This window comes from Arachis ipaensis, chromosome B6, assembly GCF_059453495.1.
Source record: "Arachis ipaensis isolate K30076 ecotype BB chromosome B6, ASM5945349v1, whole genome shotgun sequence".
NCBI lineage: Eukaryota > Viridiplantae > Streptophyta > Magnoliopsida > Fabales > Fabaceae > Arachis > Arachis ipaensis.
Window position 1 is genome coordinate 138,584,485 of NC_142441.1, and position 21,196 is coordinate 138,605,680.

A 21,196-nucleotide genomic window follows, 5' to 3' on the forward strand; every position below is an offset into this window, starting at 1 on the left:
TAATTTCTGCAAATCCAAGTCCCAATCCCCTTTACAATTCAAGTCATTTACATTTCTTGCACTTTAAGATTCCGCAATTTACATTTTTTGCATTCTAAGTTTCTGCCATTTAATTTCTTGTTCTTTAAGATTCAGCAATTTAATTTCCTGCTCTCTTTAATTCCATGCAATTTAATTTCTGCAAATCACAAAACACTCAACCAAATCTTGATTCGCTTGACTAAATCAACCACTAAACTAAAATTGCTCAATCCTTCAATCCCTGTGGGATCGACCTCACTCCCGTGAGTTTTTATTACTTGATGCGACCCGGTACACTTGCCGGTTAGATTTGTGTGTTTTAGGAGAAATTTATTTTTCCACCAAAATACTCATCAAGTTTTTGGCGCCGTTGCCGGGGATTGATTAGATTGACAATGATTAAGTGAGGTGGTGATCTAGATCAAGCATTTTCTCTTTATTTTTCTCTAATTTCGACTAACCCACTAACTGTTTGAATTTTTGCCTGAGATGACTGAAACTTCGCTTTAGCAACAAAGTGAAGTTTTCCGGGAAATTTCTGGCTCTATGCAATGCTCTTGCTTACACAAGAGAAGCAATTTCTGCCACTAATCTCCCAAGTCCATCAACTGTTTGATACTTTGTGCCAGCTAACCTTCTAAATCACATTCTGAGCTTGAAAATATTCAATCATCACTTGAATTTTTGTGACTGTGCAGATCATGGAGGGGAACTCAACAAATTCTAGCAATCATGAGAGTAATATCCCCACCTTGGATGATAATGCAACCCATAGTTCGAAGCAACTATCCATAGCCATGAATGATGTTGCCCAATGGTTTGAAGTTTTTCCACAAGGAAGCATTATCGGATGGGAAGAACTGATGAATGGGCTCCTAGTCAAATTGAACCCATCACAAAGAATTGTTAAGCCAGAGGCAGAAGTGCATCCATTCACACAAGAGAAAGAAATTGAAGGTGCTCGTGAAGTAATAAGCCAAAACAAGCAGATACATCAGCAGACTCTACAACAACTGGACATGATGGCTAGGAAAATCACTGAGTTGAGACATGCTGTAATACATACATACAACCTGACTCAAAGCTCATATGGGAGTAATCAAGCTGAACACAGTTTTGGGGTCATTAAACATGAGCAACAGAATTATGAGCAACTACAATCTCCAAGCAATCACTCTAGCATGATCCAACACAGGCCTCAGAATGATGTGTACAATCCACCTTGGAGGACTCATTCTAATGGGAGGGGGGTTGAGAACCAAAACCAAAAACCAAGGGACTTCAACTGCAACAACCCCAGCTTCAAAAACCAACTTAAAACACACCCCCACAACAACAATCACACACACTTCCAACCCCGTCCTACCTCACCATTCACTCAAAATGACCTTCATCAACCACCACAATTGACACAGCCACAACCACTTCCAACCTTTCAAAGAATCTATATTCTAGAAATGCTGATGGAGAGGTCCATAAAAATTCAAGAAATGATGGTAATAGAGCGGGAAGAAATAAAGAAACATCAAGAGATGATAAGCAAGAACCAGGAGGCTTCACTCAGAAGACTTGAAAGGCAGATGGAACAACTGGTTCAAAACCTTGCTGAATTGAGTGAGAAGGAGGGGACTCTGAACCCAAAGAGCCATGAAAAGGGTGCTGTGTTGAAAGAGAAGGGAGTCATGGAGGAAAGTAAGAGGGCTATGGAAAGAGAAACAGAGGGAAGGAAGCCCATAGCAAGAGGAGGAAACCTCAGGCAACAGAAGCCTCAACTTCCATGAGCACAGAGTGAAGGATGTCAAGCTAGTGACAATAAAAGAGCGCTTGTTGGGAGGCAACCCAACCGGAAGTAACTATCTTTTCATATCTATTTCAATAAAAAGGTTAAGTAGTTTTATCTATAATGCAAGAAGCTAAGTTTGGTGTTGAACACCAAAACAATCTAAAGGAGAATGCAGGATTCTAAGTTTGGTGTTTCACCAAAATCCCATTATAAAACACATTCTCACTCTCTGCATAATGATGGCTTCAAGCATGTTAGATGAACTAGTTAACTATTCTGCTGTTTCCTAGTTTTCAGTTTTATTGCTTTTGAAAAAGAAGAAGAAAAAGAAAAAGAAATTATCACACATGGTTAACCATTGGCAAGGTACTAAGTTTGGTGTTCCCACACCAAAGTAAGTTCAAAAAGCCCGCAAATAAATCATGAAAATTAACCATTGTTTCCAAGTGCTTGGGGAACAAGCAACTTTCAATATCATTGCAGAATGTCATACAAGCTTTTGGAGGTTTGAACATCATCAAAAAGGAGAAAGATGAACATGAAGGTCAGCAACAATGATGATGAGAAAAAGGAAAGCAATTGAACTCCAACAGGTTGTATTGTTAAGTGATTATTCTACATCAAATATTGCTGTGATTGAAAGTTGGATTGTATCCTTAATTGCCCTGCCTGTCCGCATAGTATAGTTTTCCTTCTATATACCCCTGCATGCCTGCATAGCATAGTTTTTTTCTTATAATTCAATAAGCAAGATGTCTGATCAATCACAACATTCTTATCTTCAAAACTTGTTTGCACTCAATTTTCAAGAAATGCATCACATGAAAGTTCTTTGAGAAGAAGGATTGAGGAATAAATCAAATTTGAGGCAAGCAAAAGATTAGGAGAAGTGGCGGTTCTAGTTGTATGATTATGTATTGAGGTTGCATGCTTGTGAAAACTTGCATGGGAGCTCATAGGCAGGACATGAAGTCCAAAGAAGTATTGTGGAGATTCTCAAAAATCTATTGATCCAAGAAGCAGCAAACAAAACAAAAGAAAGAAAAGAAAATACAAAAACAAAAAGATTATGGCCCAAGGCTCTGAGCATCAATTACTAGGCAAAAAAAGAAAAAAAGAAACAAAACTCAAAGAGTTGTTAGCCTAGTAAATGCTTGTGGTTGAGTTGTGTCAAAGAAAGAGGCTTGAGTAAGTAAATCCTTAGGGGTGCTTTAACACCTAATACCTTAAAACCAACTGGTTTAGGAGTATTGATTGAAAGTTTATCTAAAGAGCCGCTTTGAGACATGATACTTAGAGTCGAGGCCAAAGCACAGAAACTATAAGCTGCTTCAAGGTGATTACATATATAGAGATCTCCATGACACCATTTGGATGAAAATCCTAAGACCTAAGACTCCCAATATGTGAGGACTAGTAAGCACTGAAGCCCTTGCAAGAGCACATGATTTAGAGTTCACCCCACTGTACCTGATCACTTCACTCACTGGACTTTACAAGTTATTCTTCAATCCATCTTAATTGAAAGAACCTTGGAGCATAAATTTATTTCTTGCTTGAGGACAAGCAAGCTTTAAGTTTGGTGTTGTGATGACAAGTCATCTTAGCCTATTTTAACTAGTCTTTTTCTTTTGTTTTCATTAGAATTATGCACTTTCTTGAGCTACAAGCAAGCCAATTAGGTAGATTTTCATGTTTCCTTTGATTGAATCAACCATGTATGAATTCATGCTATTTCATGAGGTTTTATACTATAATTGTCACATATTATGAAAGAATGAATATCTCATGATTTTAAGCATAGCTTTGATGTGTTTGGTTGATTAATGATAGGTGAAGAAAGCTTGGAGAAAGGTTGAAGCAAGAAGGAATGGCTAGGAGTAAAGAGAAGACAATGGAATAAGTGAAATTGAACCAGGAAGCAAAAAGCTGGACCTAAAGTTAGCCTCAAACTTTTGCACAAACTTTTGGGTGAAAAGTTAGCCCCAACGTTAGCCCCTAACTTTTGGGCTAACGTTGGAACTTGAAAATCACTCCCTGGGTACCAAAAGTTTGCGCCAACGTTAGCCCCTAACTTGGAGGCTAACGTTGGCATGATGAAAATCACCCCTGGGCACCAAAAGTTTGCGCCAACGTTAGCCCCTAACTTGGAGGCTAACGTTGGCACATGAAAACTATAAGGGGAGGAGCAAAAGTTTGCGCCAACGTTAGCCCCTAACTTGGTGGCTAACGTTGGCGCCACAAGTGCACAAGGTAAGGCCAACGTTAGTGCCAAAGTTAGACCCCTAACTTTGGCACCAACGTTGGTATCAGATGGATATAGCTGCTGATATGAAAAGTTTGGGCAAAAGTTAGCCCCCTAACTTTTGCTCAAACTTTTGGTCCAACTTTTGCAAAACTCAAACCCGGTTCAATTGGTTCGTTTTGGTTCCTCTTCAAACTCCATGAGCAATCAACCAAGGCCTCTTTTAACCCAATTCCACCAAGAGCAAAGGCCCAACTCAAGGCTTGAAGATCATTGGAAGAAAGTGTATAAATAGGATAGAATTCAAGTTCTTCGAGAGAGCTTTCCCTTGGAATTTTCATAATAGTTTTCGGAGAGTTTTGGATATTGAGTGATCTTTAATTTCTTAGTTTGGAGGAAGGAGAATTCCACTCTCTTCCTCTTCATTTTATTGCTTTCAATTTCAATTGCAATTGTCTTGGATCTTGGGTTGGAGAATTGAAGGAATTCTATTTCAATCTCATCCTTAGATCTTTCTGTTTATTTACTGCTTAATTGAAATTCAGTTTCAGTTAATTGCTCTTCATCCACTTTCTTTGCAATTTACAATTCCCTTGCAATTGTTCTTGTTGGATCTAGGAAGGCATTGAGATCTAGACTTGGTTTTCTAGTCTCTGGGCCCTGAGATCTGAATTCCTAATTTACATTTTGTTTCTTGCTTTTAATGTTCATTTACTTTTCTGCTTCAAGATCCGATTCAACCCAAACCTTCTTTCACTCTTTTGTTTGATGCAAATTTACTTTTCCTTGTTTAATTTCTGCAAATCCAAGTCCCAATCCCCTTTACAATTCAAGTCATTTACATTTCTTGCACTTTAAGATTCCGTAATTTACATTTCTTGCATTCTAAGTTTCTGCTATTTAATTTCTTGTTCTTTAAGATTCAGCAATTTAATTTCCTGCTCTCTTTAATTCCATGCAATTTAATTTCTGCAAATCATAAAACACTCAACCAAATCTTGATTCACTTGACTAAATCAACCACTAAACTAAAATTGCTCAATCCTTCAATCCCTGTGGGATCGACCTCACTCCCGTGAGTTTTTATTACTTGATGCGACCCGGTACACTTGCCGGTTAGATTTGTGTGTTTTGGGAGAAATTTATTTTTCCACCAAAATACTCATCAATATATTATTTAAATAAAATATTTGTTAGATTATATTTTTTTGTTAAAATTTATCGTCGGATTGAAGTCATCTAAAATATTATTAGTTAGATTAGAATAGTGCAACATGAATGATTTATTTTTTAAATCATATTTCATATTTTTTTTTATTTAATATTGTGAATAGAGGAGTGCTAGGGGCCAGCAACTTTTATGTTTTGTAACCATCAATTGGCCATCAATAGTATTTTTAATGGTGGGAGATTACATTCAATGGTGAGAGATCACTCACTTTTCTTTTGATGGTTAAGTGCTGGCTACAAAACACAAAAATTGCTGACCCCTAGACTTTTCCTTGTGGATATTAGCAATGAATATTAATGTTGTATAGAATATAATATTTTATTTTCAAAGTGTGATAATAACTTGAAACTTCTGACAATTGAGAAATGTGCAAAGGGAGAAGCAGGAGAAATAGAACACCGTCGCCAGTGAGAATCTCCAGCACATACTTATCACAGAAAGAAGTCTCGTTCGACGACCTGGATTCGGTAACATAATTTGAATCGTCCTCGCTGTCGTCTTTTTCGATACTATCATGAGACTGGGCGAAGTGGATCGGTCTTATATCTAACAAGACTACTTGAGGACTCGAAGAAAACGGCCCACCACCAACAACTGTTACGAACCACATCATACCACTCCATCACAAGTTGTGGCATTAGCTTTGCATGTACGTCGAACATTACTCTCACATGTTGATCCCTTTCAATGCAGAATAACCTATTGGTAAATCTACCGCTTGAAAGTGCGTACAGAAATCTATGTGAAACTCGCCCAACTTACTTGCTACCTATTTTTCTATGTTGCTCAGTATGACCGTCTTTAGTGCATGTAGGGTATCAACACAGTTAATGTGCAATATCACAATTGAATTATATTCAAAAATCACTCTTTCATCACAGTTTTTTACTATCTCATTAAGATAAATTACAATATAAAAATTGATTATTCTTCATGAGAACAAAGCTGAAGGATAAATAAAAAGAAAAGAGAGAAAAGAATAAATTGTGAATTGTGAGGGTACGGTTGAAAATGAGAGAATATATATAGAATTTTTTTTTAAAATATCTAAGGTACAGAAATACCTACACCATAATATACATATTTCAGCTATTTTGTCTCATATATATCTCTAACCATATCTCGAATACTGTGAGCTATTTTATATTTTTGAGTGTACCTCAGATACTGAGACCTTAATCAGCGTTTAAACGCATTTTAGGTGTTCATTATCCATTTTTTTTCTCGTAACACATATTCTGAGTATACCTAAAATATGTTAGCTGTCGTTGCGCCACAGAATGAAGTCTGAGTATTACTTGAGATATGCTTATTTGATGTATTCTCGTAATTTCTATATTTATTTAATTTAATAAAACAATCCACATTATTGAACAATGATTATAATTATTAATTTATTATTGTTTCCATTTTCTACCCAAACAAACCCCGAACAAATCATTATTTGCTTGAACGAATACCACTTCTCAATTAAACTAAATACAAACTTGGTAGTTGTTGGTAGTTCCGGTAGAAGTTTTGAGAAACACGCCATGTAACTAAGTGGGACCAAATTGAATTTGACAAAGTTGACAATGATATATATCCAAGCTTACTCCGCGTGTACGACTGGCTGGACTTTGGATGGGACCTTAAAAGATAGTTAGATAAACAACCAACCATGTGTCATGTGTGCACCGCAGTCATTGACAACCGGGACGTAGCCATTTCCCACTTGGACAGTTGAATTGTTTCAATTTCTTCATTCATTGACAACTATAATTTTCATTATTTTTTGGGTGAAAGTTCAGGTAGAGTTGTCTTTACATAATTGAAAATTGTAAAATAATAATTTAATTAAATTTATCAAATTATTTAACGATATTTTACTATCAACTTTGTATAGAGACAACTTTCTTGAAGTGATTCTCTTTGCAGGTATTTGAGGTGAAGACTTATGAGGTGTGAAGCTCTTCTGAAGTTCATCAACCTGAGATTTAGATGGAGCTAAGATATTTATACACCAAAATAGTAGCAGCTATTAATCCAATCCAATCTAAATACGAAGTTATAAGGATTTGAGTAATAGAGTTAAGACTACACTAAAATTATTCAAGGATACAAAAATGTATATCGACACAACATATATAGAAGAATTTGAAACTTTACGAATCAATTCATATTTTAGTTGGCATTTTTAAGCAGTATCACTTATATGTTTCCTCAATGTCATTTGGCCATGTGGTCGTTCAATTCTTTAACCTCAACTTATAAAGAAAAGAAAAATAATAAATAAAAGCTTCCTGTCCAACTATATATGTATTAGAGATAGAATAATCAAACAAAATAGAAAAAGCCTAAGATAATTAAAAAATGAGAATTATTACACACTTCTTTCTCCAAAATTTAAAGGCACTGTCAATTCTGAATTATCTAAACCTTTCGATTCCCAACTAGATTCTATTTCTTGTGGAAATTCGAAAGAATCAACAGTGAATGGAGGTTTGGAAGGTAATGGCATTACAACATCCTTCTGTCTAAGCATTGCTACCACCTCTGTCATGCTGGGACGCAGGTACGGCAACTCTTGTGTGCACAAAAGTCCCACATGTATAACTCTTGTAATTTCTTCAAGATCTTGATTTTCCATGCTTTCATCAATAATTTTTGACGTGGTGTTTGATTTGAAATGCTTCCATGCCTACAAATATTAGGGGAAAAACAAAAGAAATGGAACTTAAGTATAAGGTAGTCAGAAGTTTTGTTAGAATGAGACCAAATTTTCCTGTCATCTAAGCACCACCATGATTTCTGATATTGGTAAGAATATTTACATGGGAAACAAGAGTCTCAAATGTTTCTTCAGTAGACTCAAATTTTGCATTTTCCACTCCACTGATAATTTCAAGCACTAATATTCCAAAGCTGTAAACGTCTACTTTTTCTGTTATGGAACAACCAGCAAGGTATTCTGGTGCCATATACCCCCTATTATGACATGCGAAAGATATAGTTAAAACATAAAAATTATATCATATATACCTTTTAAAAGGGATCAATCAAGAAAAAAAAAAGAAACGATTCTTCAAAATAGAAAATAAAGGTAGAAAATGGCTTGGATTCGCTTAAGCAGGTCTCGAGTTCGAGGCCTAGTGTATGCAGCTATACCTGCTGGGAGACTCACCTACCACAGCCAAGTGTGTGGCTCGAGTCGGGTCCGGATTAGTCGGGACAAAGCTCTGGATACCGGACGGGCAACCAAAAAAGAAAAGGTAGCAAGACATGATGTACTCACAATGTGCCTACAATAGATGTACAGTCATAGGACTTCAACTTTGCTAAGCCAAAATCAGAGATCTTTGGTCTATATTTCAAGTCTAATAAAATGTTTCCGGCTTTGATGTCTCTGTGAATTATTGGCCCTTCAGAATTGTTATGCAGATGTTCCAATCCATCAGCTACCCCAAGGATTATACCATGCCTCTTTGGCCAATCCAACTGTTTCTTCTTCTCCGGGTCTTCCTTCCACGAGTAATAAAGAAATTAATAACCATATAGAACACAAAATAAAAAGTTAGTTAACAGTCACACAATAAAGGATGACATTTTCTATAAGTATGATTGTTATATTGAAGACACAATTTGTTATAATTGTGAACAATTAAACTTGTAAAGAGGAGAACTTTAGAAAAGACAAAATTGAATATAGGTATACCACCAAAAGAAAATAAATCCATTTCATGGTCAAATTGACCTTACAATATTTGGAATCTATATATAGCTAACTTACCAAACAAGATGCAGTTAAGGCTTTTGTTTGCAAGGAATTCAAAAACCAGATAGCTTTCTGTGGAGGTGAAGCAGCAGCCAAGGAAACGAACTAGATTCTTGTGTTGAGCTTTGCCATATACATCAATTTCATTGTAAACTTCTTGTTTTCCCTGCTTTCCACTCAAAAAGAAACGCTTTATCGCTATTTCTCTTCCATCTTGTAAGGTTCCCTATCAAAACGCATCGCAAATCATCATGTAGAAAAAGTAGAGGAATATATATACACATACACACCTTGTAAACTTCACCATATCCCCCTTCACCAAGTTTATGGAATTCATTGAAAACATTGGTTGCTCTCTCTAACGTCGAGTACTCGAACTGCATGAACCATGAGCTTAATTTTACTCTACCTGGGGTCATCTCTAGTCCTTAAAGTGACATTGAAATCACAGGAAAAGCTGTATTAGAAGCATATTATTATCTGTTAGAAAGAAAAAACAACTTATTAAGGGGGCGTTGGAGTAGTCGGATTTTACTAACCTACTTAAGGGGGCGTTGTTATAAGAAAATACATCTAAATTACTAATAATCTTCAACTAAATTACCAAGGAGGTGATTGGTGTAATTTGCCCAGTAAATGAAGGAAAATTATTCTTACTATTGAGGATTACCTGTTCGTAAAATTGGAATACCCCACAGTTTGTCAACATTTTTAGTCCCATAGTGTGCAACTATAATAAGCACTGAACAAACAGCAATTGCAGCAAGAATAATTGCTGTGCTTTTCATCAAAATATCTGGAGGGAGGTGAATAAGCAACTAAATTATTATGCATATCATAAGGAGAACAACATCAACTGAAAGAGATTTTTAACTAACCGCTTTCTTTGTTTTTCAAATCAATAATAATGAAGTCATAATCAGCATAACGCAAAATGCATCCAGTATTGATAGCATGGACCTGCGTTGATGGCAAACATGATATGGCGGTGCTAGCAGCATTTGAGAGGCAAGCAGAACACATATCCTGGCTCAATGTTTTCCAACAAGTAGCCGCACCATAGATGACGAGATTAGAACCATCACGTCGTCCTTCTATAGCTGTGTAGCCTCCCTTTTTGGGTGCCTCGAATGACATTTTATTTATTACATTTACTGCCAAACCAACAAATCCTTTTTCATCTTTTGCTTTCGCATCACTACATCCCTGTTTCCATTCATTCCCCAAGACAAATTAAATGTGTTCTAAATGAAAGAAAAATCATTTGAACATTACTTCAAGCTAAAAGTTATTGCACATCAGAGTAGCTAGTCAGAACTCATCACAAATTTAGACAATGTTATGGTGAAATTGAGCATTGCAAATAGTCCTTACTTATATAATCACCTAGTTATGACAATGTTCAGTTAAGGGATCAGAGACCAAATCTACAAATTGTTTCATGCAATTGTTAAAAACTTAAAATAACAAAAGTTTACATTAATATCCATATCAATTAAATAGGTTTATCATGGATCCAATGAAAGAACAAAAGTCGAAAAACAAAACATTATTTGTCACACGAAACAATTTATAAACACAAGTAACATTTTGGGTGCAATTCTTATGAGCTTAGGATCACAATAATGCTAACAAATAATGCTATGTGTATATCAAAAATCAGCTACCAAATCATTCACTATGTATTTGTGTATGAATTAATTATACTAGATGTTATACCAAAATAAGCTATCAGTATAAAATACACATTAAAATACAAAACACATTATAAATAAGTTAAACTACACATATATTTATACACAAATATATGATGCCTAATTTTGATATACAAACAGTATTTTTTATGTATGAATACATGTGTTTATACCGGTAAGATGATTTTTAGTGTACACCTAACCTGACTATAACATCACATGCATTGTTACTTAAACAAACCCATCATTAAGCCTGAATTTAATGTCAAATCACAACTCCCTTAAAATCTCGAGTATTTATATTTCTAAATCTTCATATTGCGAGGGAAATAATCATCATTAGCAAGAAGAAAACACAATTAATTAAAAGGATAAGCAAGTAAAGAAAGAGGAAGAAAGTACCCTCAAATAATAAGGGGTAACGCTCTCTTGAAAAAAACTATAATTATCATAGCGCATAAAACACCCATCACTTGAAAAGGTTCGGGCACCCTTGGCAGGCATGCAACTGGAAAAAACGCTTTGAAGGGATTTGAAGCAGTGCACGCATTCAGAAGCAGAAAGATCAAACCTACATTGTGAGAACACGTATATGCGATATGGTGGGTCACCAACTTCCCTAACCGAAAACTTGGATCGACCCATGTCATTTTTCATCTCATTCACCATATTCCAGTAATTCTCTTGATATTTCAAAAATAAATATTGGTCTGTCATGTTGGTGTAGCTGCATAAGCGATGTATGATGTCACCCTTGAGGGACCTATCATATTCGCAATGGATTCCACATAGCGATGAAAGAATAGTAAGGATTGTTGTTGTTATTAATGGCAGAAACTTGTTGGCCATGCATCCATGACGATGACAAGGAGGAACCAGAACGATAGAACGCTGATTCTGAATTTGCAAATGCTGGTGATGATTCTCTTTTCATTCTATTCCCGTTCGCTTCTCCTTGTTTTAATGAATATCGAATTTTCTAGTTTTCCATCTTGATATTTCTGTTATAGATATGGATGTCATACGATTAACAATGTTCTATGGGTGGCAAAGTGGGCCGGTTCTTCCCAACTCGCGCGTCTCGCTTAGGTCCGCGTCACAAATGAGAGAGAACCGGCCCGCTCTGTAAACTAAAATGGATTTAAAATATTAGTTCGTTCTGTTTCATGGCATATTGGTATTTTGGCGGGTTAGTTTGCTTGATTTTTTTTTTAATAAAATTTATTAAAATTAATAAAAAATAATAATTAAAAAATTAAATATAAATAAAAATAGTTAAATTATAATATATTTTTTTTAATTTTTAACTTTAATAAAATTATTTAAAATAATATTTGTCAATAGAACTATTATTATTTTTAAAAAATAAGTCACATAATTTAAATATATATATAAAATTATAAACTTAAATAAATAAAATTAATAACTAAAAGAAGAATAAAAATAAAAAATAAAAAATATTTAAAAATTATATAATTATTAATTTTATAGTAATAATGATTCTTTTATTTAATAAAAAAATAAAATAAAATAAAAATTTTTAGCTTGGCGGGCCCGACCGCCAAAACCCGTAAATTTAGTGGTGCAGATTTAACAAATTTTTTTATTTGACGGATTTCAAATTCTAGCTCGATCTGTCTTTTTTTAGTGAATTTAGTGAATCGGTCCGACGAGTTCGACCTGTTTTACCATAATACTATAACGTTGTCTATATCGATCACATACCTCAACCATTATAACAATTTTTCTAAACAATCATGCTGAAAATATCAACCATAGAAATATACATTGAAATAAAAAAAAAAGCATTTAATGATTATTCAATCTAGAATTAGATCTGTGAAAAAAAACCAATGTTATAAATTTTTTTGTATATATTCTTTGGCTGTTTCTTTCAAAGTTAAGAAATATATTCTGAGGACAAATATTCCGAAGAATATTATACAAGAGTATTATTAAGAAAAATGAAAAGATTTTGTCTGTTATTAAGTGTCACAAGTGTACGATGGTTTTTTAGATTACCACTTTCACTAGTTTGATCTTTTATATCTCAATTGCATTATAATAGTCTTCAAAATTAAGTTGAGTATTATAGTAATTCCTTGTCATGATTTAATTTAGTCATGACTAGCATTTAAGAAAAAATTTTCAGCAAATCTAAGAATTGGATTTTATAGCAAACAAACAAATAGAATTCTCAATAACACTAGAAGACAACTTATGCTTAGTCATTATATTTAATATATACTCAACATATTTATAGAAAATTCTACTTTAATATTTATAGCAAAGTATATTCTGTTAATTCTATTTACTAAAATATTTATAAAGCAACCTTTTTAAGTTACTAAGAATGAATTTTGTCTGTCACTTGGAGCAGTTTAATAAGTTAAAGAGTTTTAAAGTTATTTACACAAAATATCAAGTTCTTAAAAAGTAAAAGACTCATCAACACAAACAAAATTAGAACGGAATTGATGAAGTTAGATTAGGATCAAGACTCATATCTAAAAAAAAACAAATAACAACAAAGTAGTTTTACAACTTAGTGACAAACAGAGCATTCATAGCCCCACAAGAGATAATTGTATAAATAATAACTTTTAGTTAAAATAAATTCACTTTAATAATAGTGACAAAAAAATATACGCAAACACAATGATAATTAATTATAAACATCAAACGTTCAAACTTTTTTATTTTATATAAATATAAGTGGAAGGTTATCTAATCCAAAAAAGTCAAAATAACAGACAGAAATTACATTTAAGTTATTTTTCTTTGTGTGAATTCTGAAATAGATATGTTCCACTGATTTTGTGGACATAAAATAGACACGTACTATTTTTCATTTTATATGGACCTGAAAATTCAATTATATACGGACAAGATACACCAAGTCTAGCGTTTACTATCTCTAGCTGCAGTTTTTGTCATAAAACTTTCCAAAATATTTTGACATACAAACTATGATCAAGCTAGAAGTTGTTAAACAAATCAATAAGTGCACCATCAATTCAATAATAATCCATATGATAATTTTATCCAAATTCAATACTAAGTTTACATTCAAATTGTATATTCAAAATAATATTTATATTGTAATTTAATTTCTCATATGACAAACTTAATTAATTTTAACACAAAATATGTCTCAAGTGAATTTTTTTTTGTAAAATACTTAACATAAACATCATGTTGATAAATAAGTTAGTAACTAACGAAATAATTAATTTTAAAATTATTTTTTATAATGATAAAAATAATACAATACTAAAATTGACTATAGATACAAAGTTTACTCACAGACTAAAATCTAAGAGAAGAATTTCTACTCCACACATTTCAATTGGCAAGGAGAGTAGTTCCTTTGAGAATTTAATATCACAAATATAACAATAATAACTCTAATAAGTTAATCTTGACATCAATCGATATAATAGAACTTATATACCTAAAAATCTTAAATTTTATCTTATTCTAACCTTAAATTTTTGGATTTGTTAATACACATAACTATAACCATGACAAATTAAAAATATAGGTAATTATCAAACTAAAGAGTCATTTTGATGTCTTAATAATTAGTAACACTTGAATTAAAAATAATTTTATTTTTTCAAATTTAGGTTACTTTAATGAAATTTTGAAATAAAAACCAAGATAGGGCATAATATAGTTAAAGTAGAAGAAAATTAGTGAAAATAATTAAAATAAAAGTGTATGAAATTATTGTTGAAGAAGAGACATGAGGGAGGAGAGGAGAGTAAGGCGTTAAGGGAGATAAGAATGAAGAAGAAGAATATGTTTTGCTGCACTGATTTGTGCTTGTGCTATTGGAGTTTGAGAGAAGCGTAAGAGGATTATGGGCTTGGCCATGTCGTCTTTCTATTTGTTATTTTTTTAACGTGGTTCTACATTCTTAGACCCCCTTTCGACACGTGACAAGAAAGTGTCAGAGCATCTCTGTATTTGTTAAGTCAGCATCGAAAAGGAATCTAGAGACTATTATGGTCCTCGAACCTCAATCTCAAAACATTTTGAAATCGCATAATGCAGCTTATTAAAAGAGCTGTAATTTAAGTTGCAGATGTAGCCCATGTAAACTTTTTCAAACGGTTGTATTTCAAATTTAAAGAGAATCCACACTGAAGAGAAGGAAAATAAAAAGTAGAAAGATATGCATCTTCAATTACATCTAAAAGACCAAACAGCGAGCGTCTTTACTCTTTATTAAGCTATTAACTACATAAGAGGAAACCGGGCTCGTCAACCAGAAGCAGAAGCAACAGTGGTACCAGCCGAAGTCAGCAGAGGTACCAGCTTCCCCTGACTGTGCAAATTAGTTGTTGCTGCATAAAAATGAAGAATAACAACTCAATTTCATTCGTTGACATTAGAATAACCTATAAAAGAATGCACTTGAAAAATTCACACGCCAACAAAAATAGCCATAAAAAATAAAAACGACAAAAAGCCACGGAAAGATTTAAAAACTTCACCAAAGTCACCAATCATCAAATATTTTCTTTTATGGAAAAGGCTCCCGTGACACCTCGTCAGCCTTTTGAATTCACTCTGTCATGAGGGAAATAGTAGAACAAAGTCTAGACGGGTAGGTTGATGTTGAAAGTGATAGACTTGAACAAAATGATTAGAACAACATAGTAGTGGTGACTGGTGACTCAATGACAAGGTGTGCACTGATGAAGCAGTGCCAGAGAAGGCAGTGGACACGTAGCAGAAACAGCTGCGGATGTCCGAGGGAGAAAACAGCATGTGGAAGCACATCAAGCCTCGGACAGCAACACTATTGGCTGGGCTAGGCAGCGCCGGAGAAGAAGACTCAGACAGTGTAAGGTGTCTTTCTTTTGGACTAAGAAGAGAAGAACAAAGCATAGGACGCTCCAGCAACCACAAAGACACACAATTGACTAAGATTTTTCAATAAAAAAATGCCTTTAAATTGAAAGGAGCAAAGTGGCTGCTGCTAGTGAATGCACAGCTTCCATAAGTCTTATTCAACTACTCTCCATAAATGCACCACCTAAACTACTGACCATTGTATCACAACAATATATCTCAACATATTTCAAGAATATTAGGAGTGTTGAAAATCAACATTACTTTTATTTTGGATTTGGATACAAGTTATCTTAAAATACATCAAAATAGATTCTGGCCCTCATCGGTATAATTCCTTCGCCATTAAGTGAAATGAAGTTGATTGATCATTCAAGAGTTTGACCTTGAAGAACTTACTTTTGTTGGAAATAAGTAGTCTTTAGGGAGAATTAATAAAATTGCCCAACCCCAAATAAGAGTCCAAAATTAATTTGGACATATATTAAGGCTAAATAAATAAAATTACTCCTTAGATCATTTTTGATGTTCAGTCTTTTTAAACTTTTAGTCAAGGTGATCAATAGCAAGAAAAGTATATATAATAATAAAACAGTGAGCGTGAATATTTTTCCCAGATTGCAGATTAAAGTATTATATATGTTTGTAAGTATAAACAGATCCATGATAAAGCGTAAATCTTACCGTCACAGCCGCCAATGTGGTTCCCACCGATAAACACATTTGGCACAGTCCGCTGACCAGTCCATTCGGCTAGTGCCGATTGGATCTCACTTCCATCAGCTGCAAATGTCCAATCACGTGAATTAACTTAACTTTCAAATGCAAAATTGCATAGAACCAATCATCGAAGAAGCTTAAGCCATAAAACATTTTTGAAGCATTTTCTCAACATACAAAAATTAAGCTATCCCTGAGGTCCTGTTTGGTTAATGTATACCATGAAACAGACAGGGAGACAAAATATTTGTCTGTGAATGAGGTTTGGCAAAGCTAATGAGCAAGACACACAAATATTTGGAAAGACTATAATACCCTTGATTCAGCCACCAGCCCAACACAACCACCACCACCACCAACAACAACAACACTACCACCACTTTCTCAACCACTCCTATTTCAACCAAATTCAATTAAAACAAAACAACAATTATTATCAAAATAAAATGCAATTTCGTTTAATATCCGGACAAACTATTAACGCCCAAACTACCAACATTAGCATTTTCAAATACTATTGATACAATTATTATTTAAGAAGAGTATAATGAATTTTCTATTAAATAAAAAAAACAGCGATATTTTCTATGCAAATATAAAAAAAAAATACTAACAAAAAAATCTTTCTAAAAAAGATTAAAAAATAAAATGTAAGTACTTTTTCCAAAAGTTATGTTTGAAATATCTCTAAATTAAGAAAGAAAGAATAATTAGTTAAATACATATATCGAATAAACTATTTCTACCCATGAAAGATGAAAACGCCGATACAACTACTCCCGAGAAAACTACACCACCATTGCCACCAAAAAAGAAAAAAAAAATACATCAACATAAATGTTCTCAAATCCTACAAATCATCCTCACCTTCCAAACCTTTACCCAAATATGATATCTCACTCTTTCTCTCTTTCATGGTAGTTTATTCTTTGTATAGTGTGTGTCATATAAGTGTACAGACACCTCACTTAGTCTATTTATCAGATGTGAATATAGCATCTCGATACAAGTAAAGTAATCCTCGATCCATCACATTTTACTAAAGTTTTCAAATACCTACTTTAGATTAGAATACACTCTAGCACAGGAAACAAATATCTTTCTAATCTTTTAAATTTCAATACTGAAAGTTCAATCGAAAGTTTCGATCTACTAACATTGTTAGGAGTATCTGGACACCGTGGTGCCAAGCAGAAAACGTAATGGAGTTCTTGAGGATGCATCTCTTTCCCGAAAGGATACCAAAACCTTTTTTAACATTGGGTCAGATTGATTTGGCCTAAACAATGAGGTCACTTAATAGTTTCAATTTTTTAGGCTATTTTTCCAGAGACAATCTTTAGGCAAAATCTTAGTGGATAGTAGTACAATCAATATTCAATTAACTCGCAAAAGACAAAAATCATCGAAATCTAAGACCTGTTCTTTTTGAAAAATAAAATATGGGTAAAGTAAAGCTTATTTTATTCACAAAATCAGTTTGACTAGAAACTGAGGAATCAATGGATCATATGACCAAATCTACTTAAAATACAAATCATATAAAAACAGGAAAAATAAATAAAAAAGATGACGATCGAGAATCTTTCAAAAATTGGAAATGTCGGCGCCGATCATCTTTTCAATTTTAACCCACCACTCACAAAACTCAAATAAGGGTTCACAAAAGCGATGAAATCACGAAGGGATTAAGGAAAAAGTGAGAAAGAAGGAACTCACATTCAGTGTTGAGTTCAATGACCTTGACAGTAACACCCAATTTAGTGAAGAGCTGCTTCACTTCGACGCAGAATGGGCAATAGGTTTTGCTGCGAATCGAATTAACACTGTCAGTTCCGGAGATCTTTCACACAAAAGAGAGAGCAAGAGATAAATTAGGAAGATGGGAAGAGAGAGACCTGAAAACGACGACTGGATTTGAGGACACGATCTCCTTGGCTTTGGGCAACGCCATGTTTTTTCTTTCGTTTTGTTGTGTCTTGCTTTGGCATTTGTGCCCGAGACTGTTTAATTATTTATAAATTAAGATTTAGGGATTTTTTAATTAAAAGTTAAAAACAATTCATATTTATCATTTTAAACAAATATAAAACTATTCATCTTTTTGTTGTGATAAGATTGAATAGGTGGATATTCATTCTCAAGAGAAAATGAATTTAATGAAGGTTGAAAATGTTACCTTTTGTATGCTTATAAATAGGAGGCTAAAAGCACCTCCAATGGTGAGTTCTTCTTTGACTTTTTTCTGACATATAGGAACTCTAACCATTGGAGGAGAGAAGGAGTGAGTTCCCGCACAAGGATCAAAGTAAGGCAGGGACTCAAATTAACCAATAATAACTTGCCATTTGGCAAGTTATTATAAAAAAATAATAATATAAAATCTGAAATAATTAAATAATAATTAAATTAGTAATAATTATAATAAAAATTATATTAAATAATTATATTATTATTTAATTAATAATTTATATTAATTATTTAAATAATAATTAATTAAATAATTAATTAAATTAAATAATTAAATTTTTATTTAATTAATAATTTATATTAATTATTTATATTATAATTAATTAAATTTACTTACATTAAAAAATAAATTTAATTTTTATACCTTATAAAATAATTTTTAGTTGAGTTGGTTATTTTTATTTTTAAAATTTAAAATGCTAATGATATTATTAAAATTAGCAGTTGTAAACACAAAACTATAAATTAGTATAATCTCGAATTATATATTGTGTATTATTATTATATATGAATTTATTTAATATTAATATCTTTTAATAATGAATTATTTTTAAATTTATAAATTTAAATAATATTATTGAAAAAAATTAATTATATTAATTTTAAGTATTTTAATTAATTAATTAAGTGGGACCACAATAGGGACTAAAGTTAGTTCCTCCTAATGGAGAAGAGATAGATACTTTGAGTTTCTATTTATTGTTTATGATGCAAAAGCTGATGTGGAGTTACTTTTTATGACAGGTGGGCCATAAACAAGAATTGGGATGAGTTCCCTACTGGAGATGGTCTAAGAGCATGAGTTCCTCTTTCACTTTTTTCTTACACATAGGAACTCTAACCATTGGAGGAGAGAAGGAATGAGTTCCCGCACGAGTCTCAAGGTGAGAGAGTCCCTCTAAACAGGGACTCAAGTTAACCAATAATAACTTGCCATTTGGCAAGTTATTTTTAAAAAATAATAATATAAAATCTAAAATAATTAAATAATTATATTAAATAATAAAATAATAATTAAATTAATAATAATTATAATAAAAATTATATTAAATAATTATATTTTTATTTAATTAATAATTTATATTAATTATTTAAAAAATAATTAATTAGATTAAATAATTAATTTTTTATTTAATTAATGATTTATATTAATTATTTATATCATAATTAATATTGAATATTATTTATATTATTATATTAAATTATAATTAATTAAATTTACTTACATTAAAAAATAAATTTAATTTTTACACCTTACAAAATAATTCTTAGTTGAGTTAGTTATTTTTATTTTTAAAATTTAAAATGCTAACGATATTATTAAAATTAGCAATTGTAAACACAAAACTATAAATTAGTGTAATCCCGAATTATATATTGTGTATTATTATTATATATGAATTTATTTAATATTAATATCTTTTAATAGTGAATTATTTTTAAATTTATAAATTTAAATAATATTATTAAAAAAATCAATTACATTAATTTTAAGTATTTTAATTAATTAATTAAGTGGGACCACAACAGGGACTAAAGTTAGTTCCTCCTAATGGAGAAGAGAGAGATGCTTTGAGTTCCTATTTACCGTTTATAACGCAAAAGCTGATGTGAAGTTACTTTTTATGACAGGTGGGCCATAAATAGGGACTGAGATGAGTTCCCTACTGGAGATGGTCTAAGTCTCAGACAAACACACAGCACTAAACAATTCTCTCTCCCGTTCAAGTTGCAAAACTTCTTTCTCTCTTTATATATATACATTACAATATATAATATTAGTAAATATATTAATTATCTCTATTATACTGAGTAGTAATTATGGTAAATACTAATACTAGAATTATCTAATTATACTTCTTTATTTTATTTTATATTACCTCATCCTTATTTATTTAGTTGTTTTACAACACGTTATCAGCACGAGACTCTGATCAAATTTTAGGAAGACTCAGGTAACAAATTTTCATTATGTCGAAACTCTCTCATCTTGAATTTAATGCTTTTGATATATCTGGAAACAATTATTTATCATTGATACTAGATGCTAAAAATCCATCTTGATTCAATGGATCTTGGAGATACCATTAATGTTGAAAATAATACATCTCAGAAGGATAAAGCCAAAACCATATTTTTCTTTCATCGTCATCTTGACGTATGATTGAAAAATGAATATTTCACATTAAAAGGTCCTGCAGATCTGTGGAAAGACCTTGAAAAATGGTACAATCATCAAAAGACGGTGATACTTCCTCAATCCCAATATGTTAGAGAAAACTTTATCAACCTTCCATGCCTCGAATGTGCTCCTACAGCAGCAGTATCGAAAAAAAGGGGTTTAAAAAATATTCTGAGTTAATTTCTTGCCTTCTTGTTGCTGAACGCAACAATGAATTACTTTTAAGGAATCATGAAGCGCGCCCAGCTGGCGCCGCCCCATTTCCTGAAGTAAAGGCAGCAAATTATTATCCCATAAGAGATAAATGGCAAGATTTTGGTAACAAGAAAAATGGAAAGAAGAATAATTATATTCACAAGAAAGTGGGATAAAGAAAGAAACAATAAGTAAAATAAATCAATTGAGGATAAATATTTCCATGGTGGTGGAAAGGGCCATTAGTCACGTACCTGT

The 21,196-nt window shown here is 32.5% G+C and overlaps 2 protein-coding genes across 2 annotated transcripts; both read right to left on the bottom strand.

Moving 5' to 3' along the window:
- Nucleotides 1-7,627: 7,627 nt before the first annotated feature.
- Nucleotides 7,628-11,577, bottom strand: LOC107647488 (cysteine-rich receptor-like protein kinase 46). Its single transcript, XM_016351559.3, has 8 exons — nucleotides 11,131-11,577; nucleotides 9,913-10,240; nucleotides 9,705-9,830; nucleotides 9,325-9,461; nucleotides 9,050-9,260; nucleotides 8,555-8,777; nucleotides 8,094-8,247; nucleotides 7,628-7,960 (listed from the first exon to the last, which is right to left on the bottom strand). Exons 1-8 carry the CDS (start codon nucleotides 11,575-11,577, stop codon nucleotides 7,643-7,645), a joined length of 1,944 nt encoding a protein of 647 aa, XP_016207045.2. The 3' UTR covers nucleotides 7,628-7,642.
- A 3,244-nt stretch (nucleotides 11,578-14,821) lies between these two features.
- Nucleotides 14,822-18,406, bottom strand: GRXC2 (Glutaredoxin family protein). Its single transcript, XM_016306855.3, has 4 exons — nucleotides 18,210-18,406; nucleotides 18,031-18,119; nucleotides 16,276-16,374; nucleotides 14,822-15,080 (listed from the first exon to the last, which is right to left on the bottom strand). The coding sequence occupies exons 1-4, from the start codon at nucleotides 18,263-18,265 to the stop codon at nucleotides 14,998-15,000; spliced, it is 327 nt and encodes a 108-aa protein (XP_016162341.1). The 5' UTR covers nucleotides 18,266-18,406; the 3' UTR covers nucleotides 14,822-14,997.
- Nucleotides 18,407-21,196: the final 2,790 nt, after the last annotated feature.

Bases quoted from the DNA above. Each gene is read 5' to 3' on its own strand.
- LOC107647488 (XM_016351559.3), bottom strand. From the start codon at position 11,577: ATGGCCAACAAGTTTCTGCCATTAATAACAACAACAATCCTTACTATT. The intron at 9,261-9,324 runs GTGTGTATGTGT...GCGTTTTGATAG, and splicing joins GATATGGTGAAGTTTACAAG to GGAACCTTACAAGATGGAAG. The intron at 8,248-8,554 runs GTGAGTACATCA...ATGTCATAATAG, and splicing joins ACATCTATTGTAGGCACATT to GGGGTATATGGCACCAGAAT.
- GRXC2 (XM_016306855.3), bottom strand. From the start codon at position 18,265: ATGGCGTTGCCCAAAGCCAAGGAGATCGTGTCCTCAAATCCAGTCGTC. The intron at 18,120-18,209 runs GTCTCTCTCTTC...TTCGATTCGCAG, and splicing joins AATCCAGTCGTCGTTTTCAG to CAAAACCTATTGCCCATTCT. The intron at 15,081-16,275 runs GTAAGATTTACG...ATTTTTATGCAG, and splicing joins CCACATTGGCGGCTGTGACG to CAACAACTAATTTGCACAGT.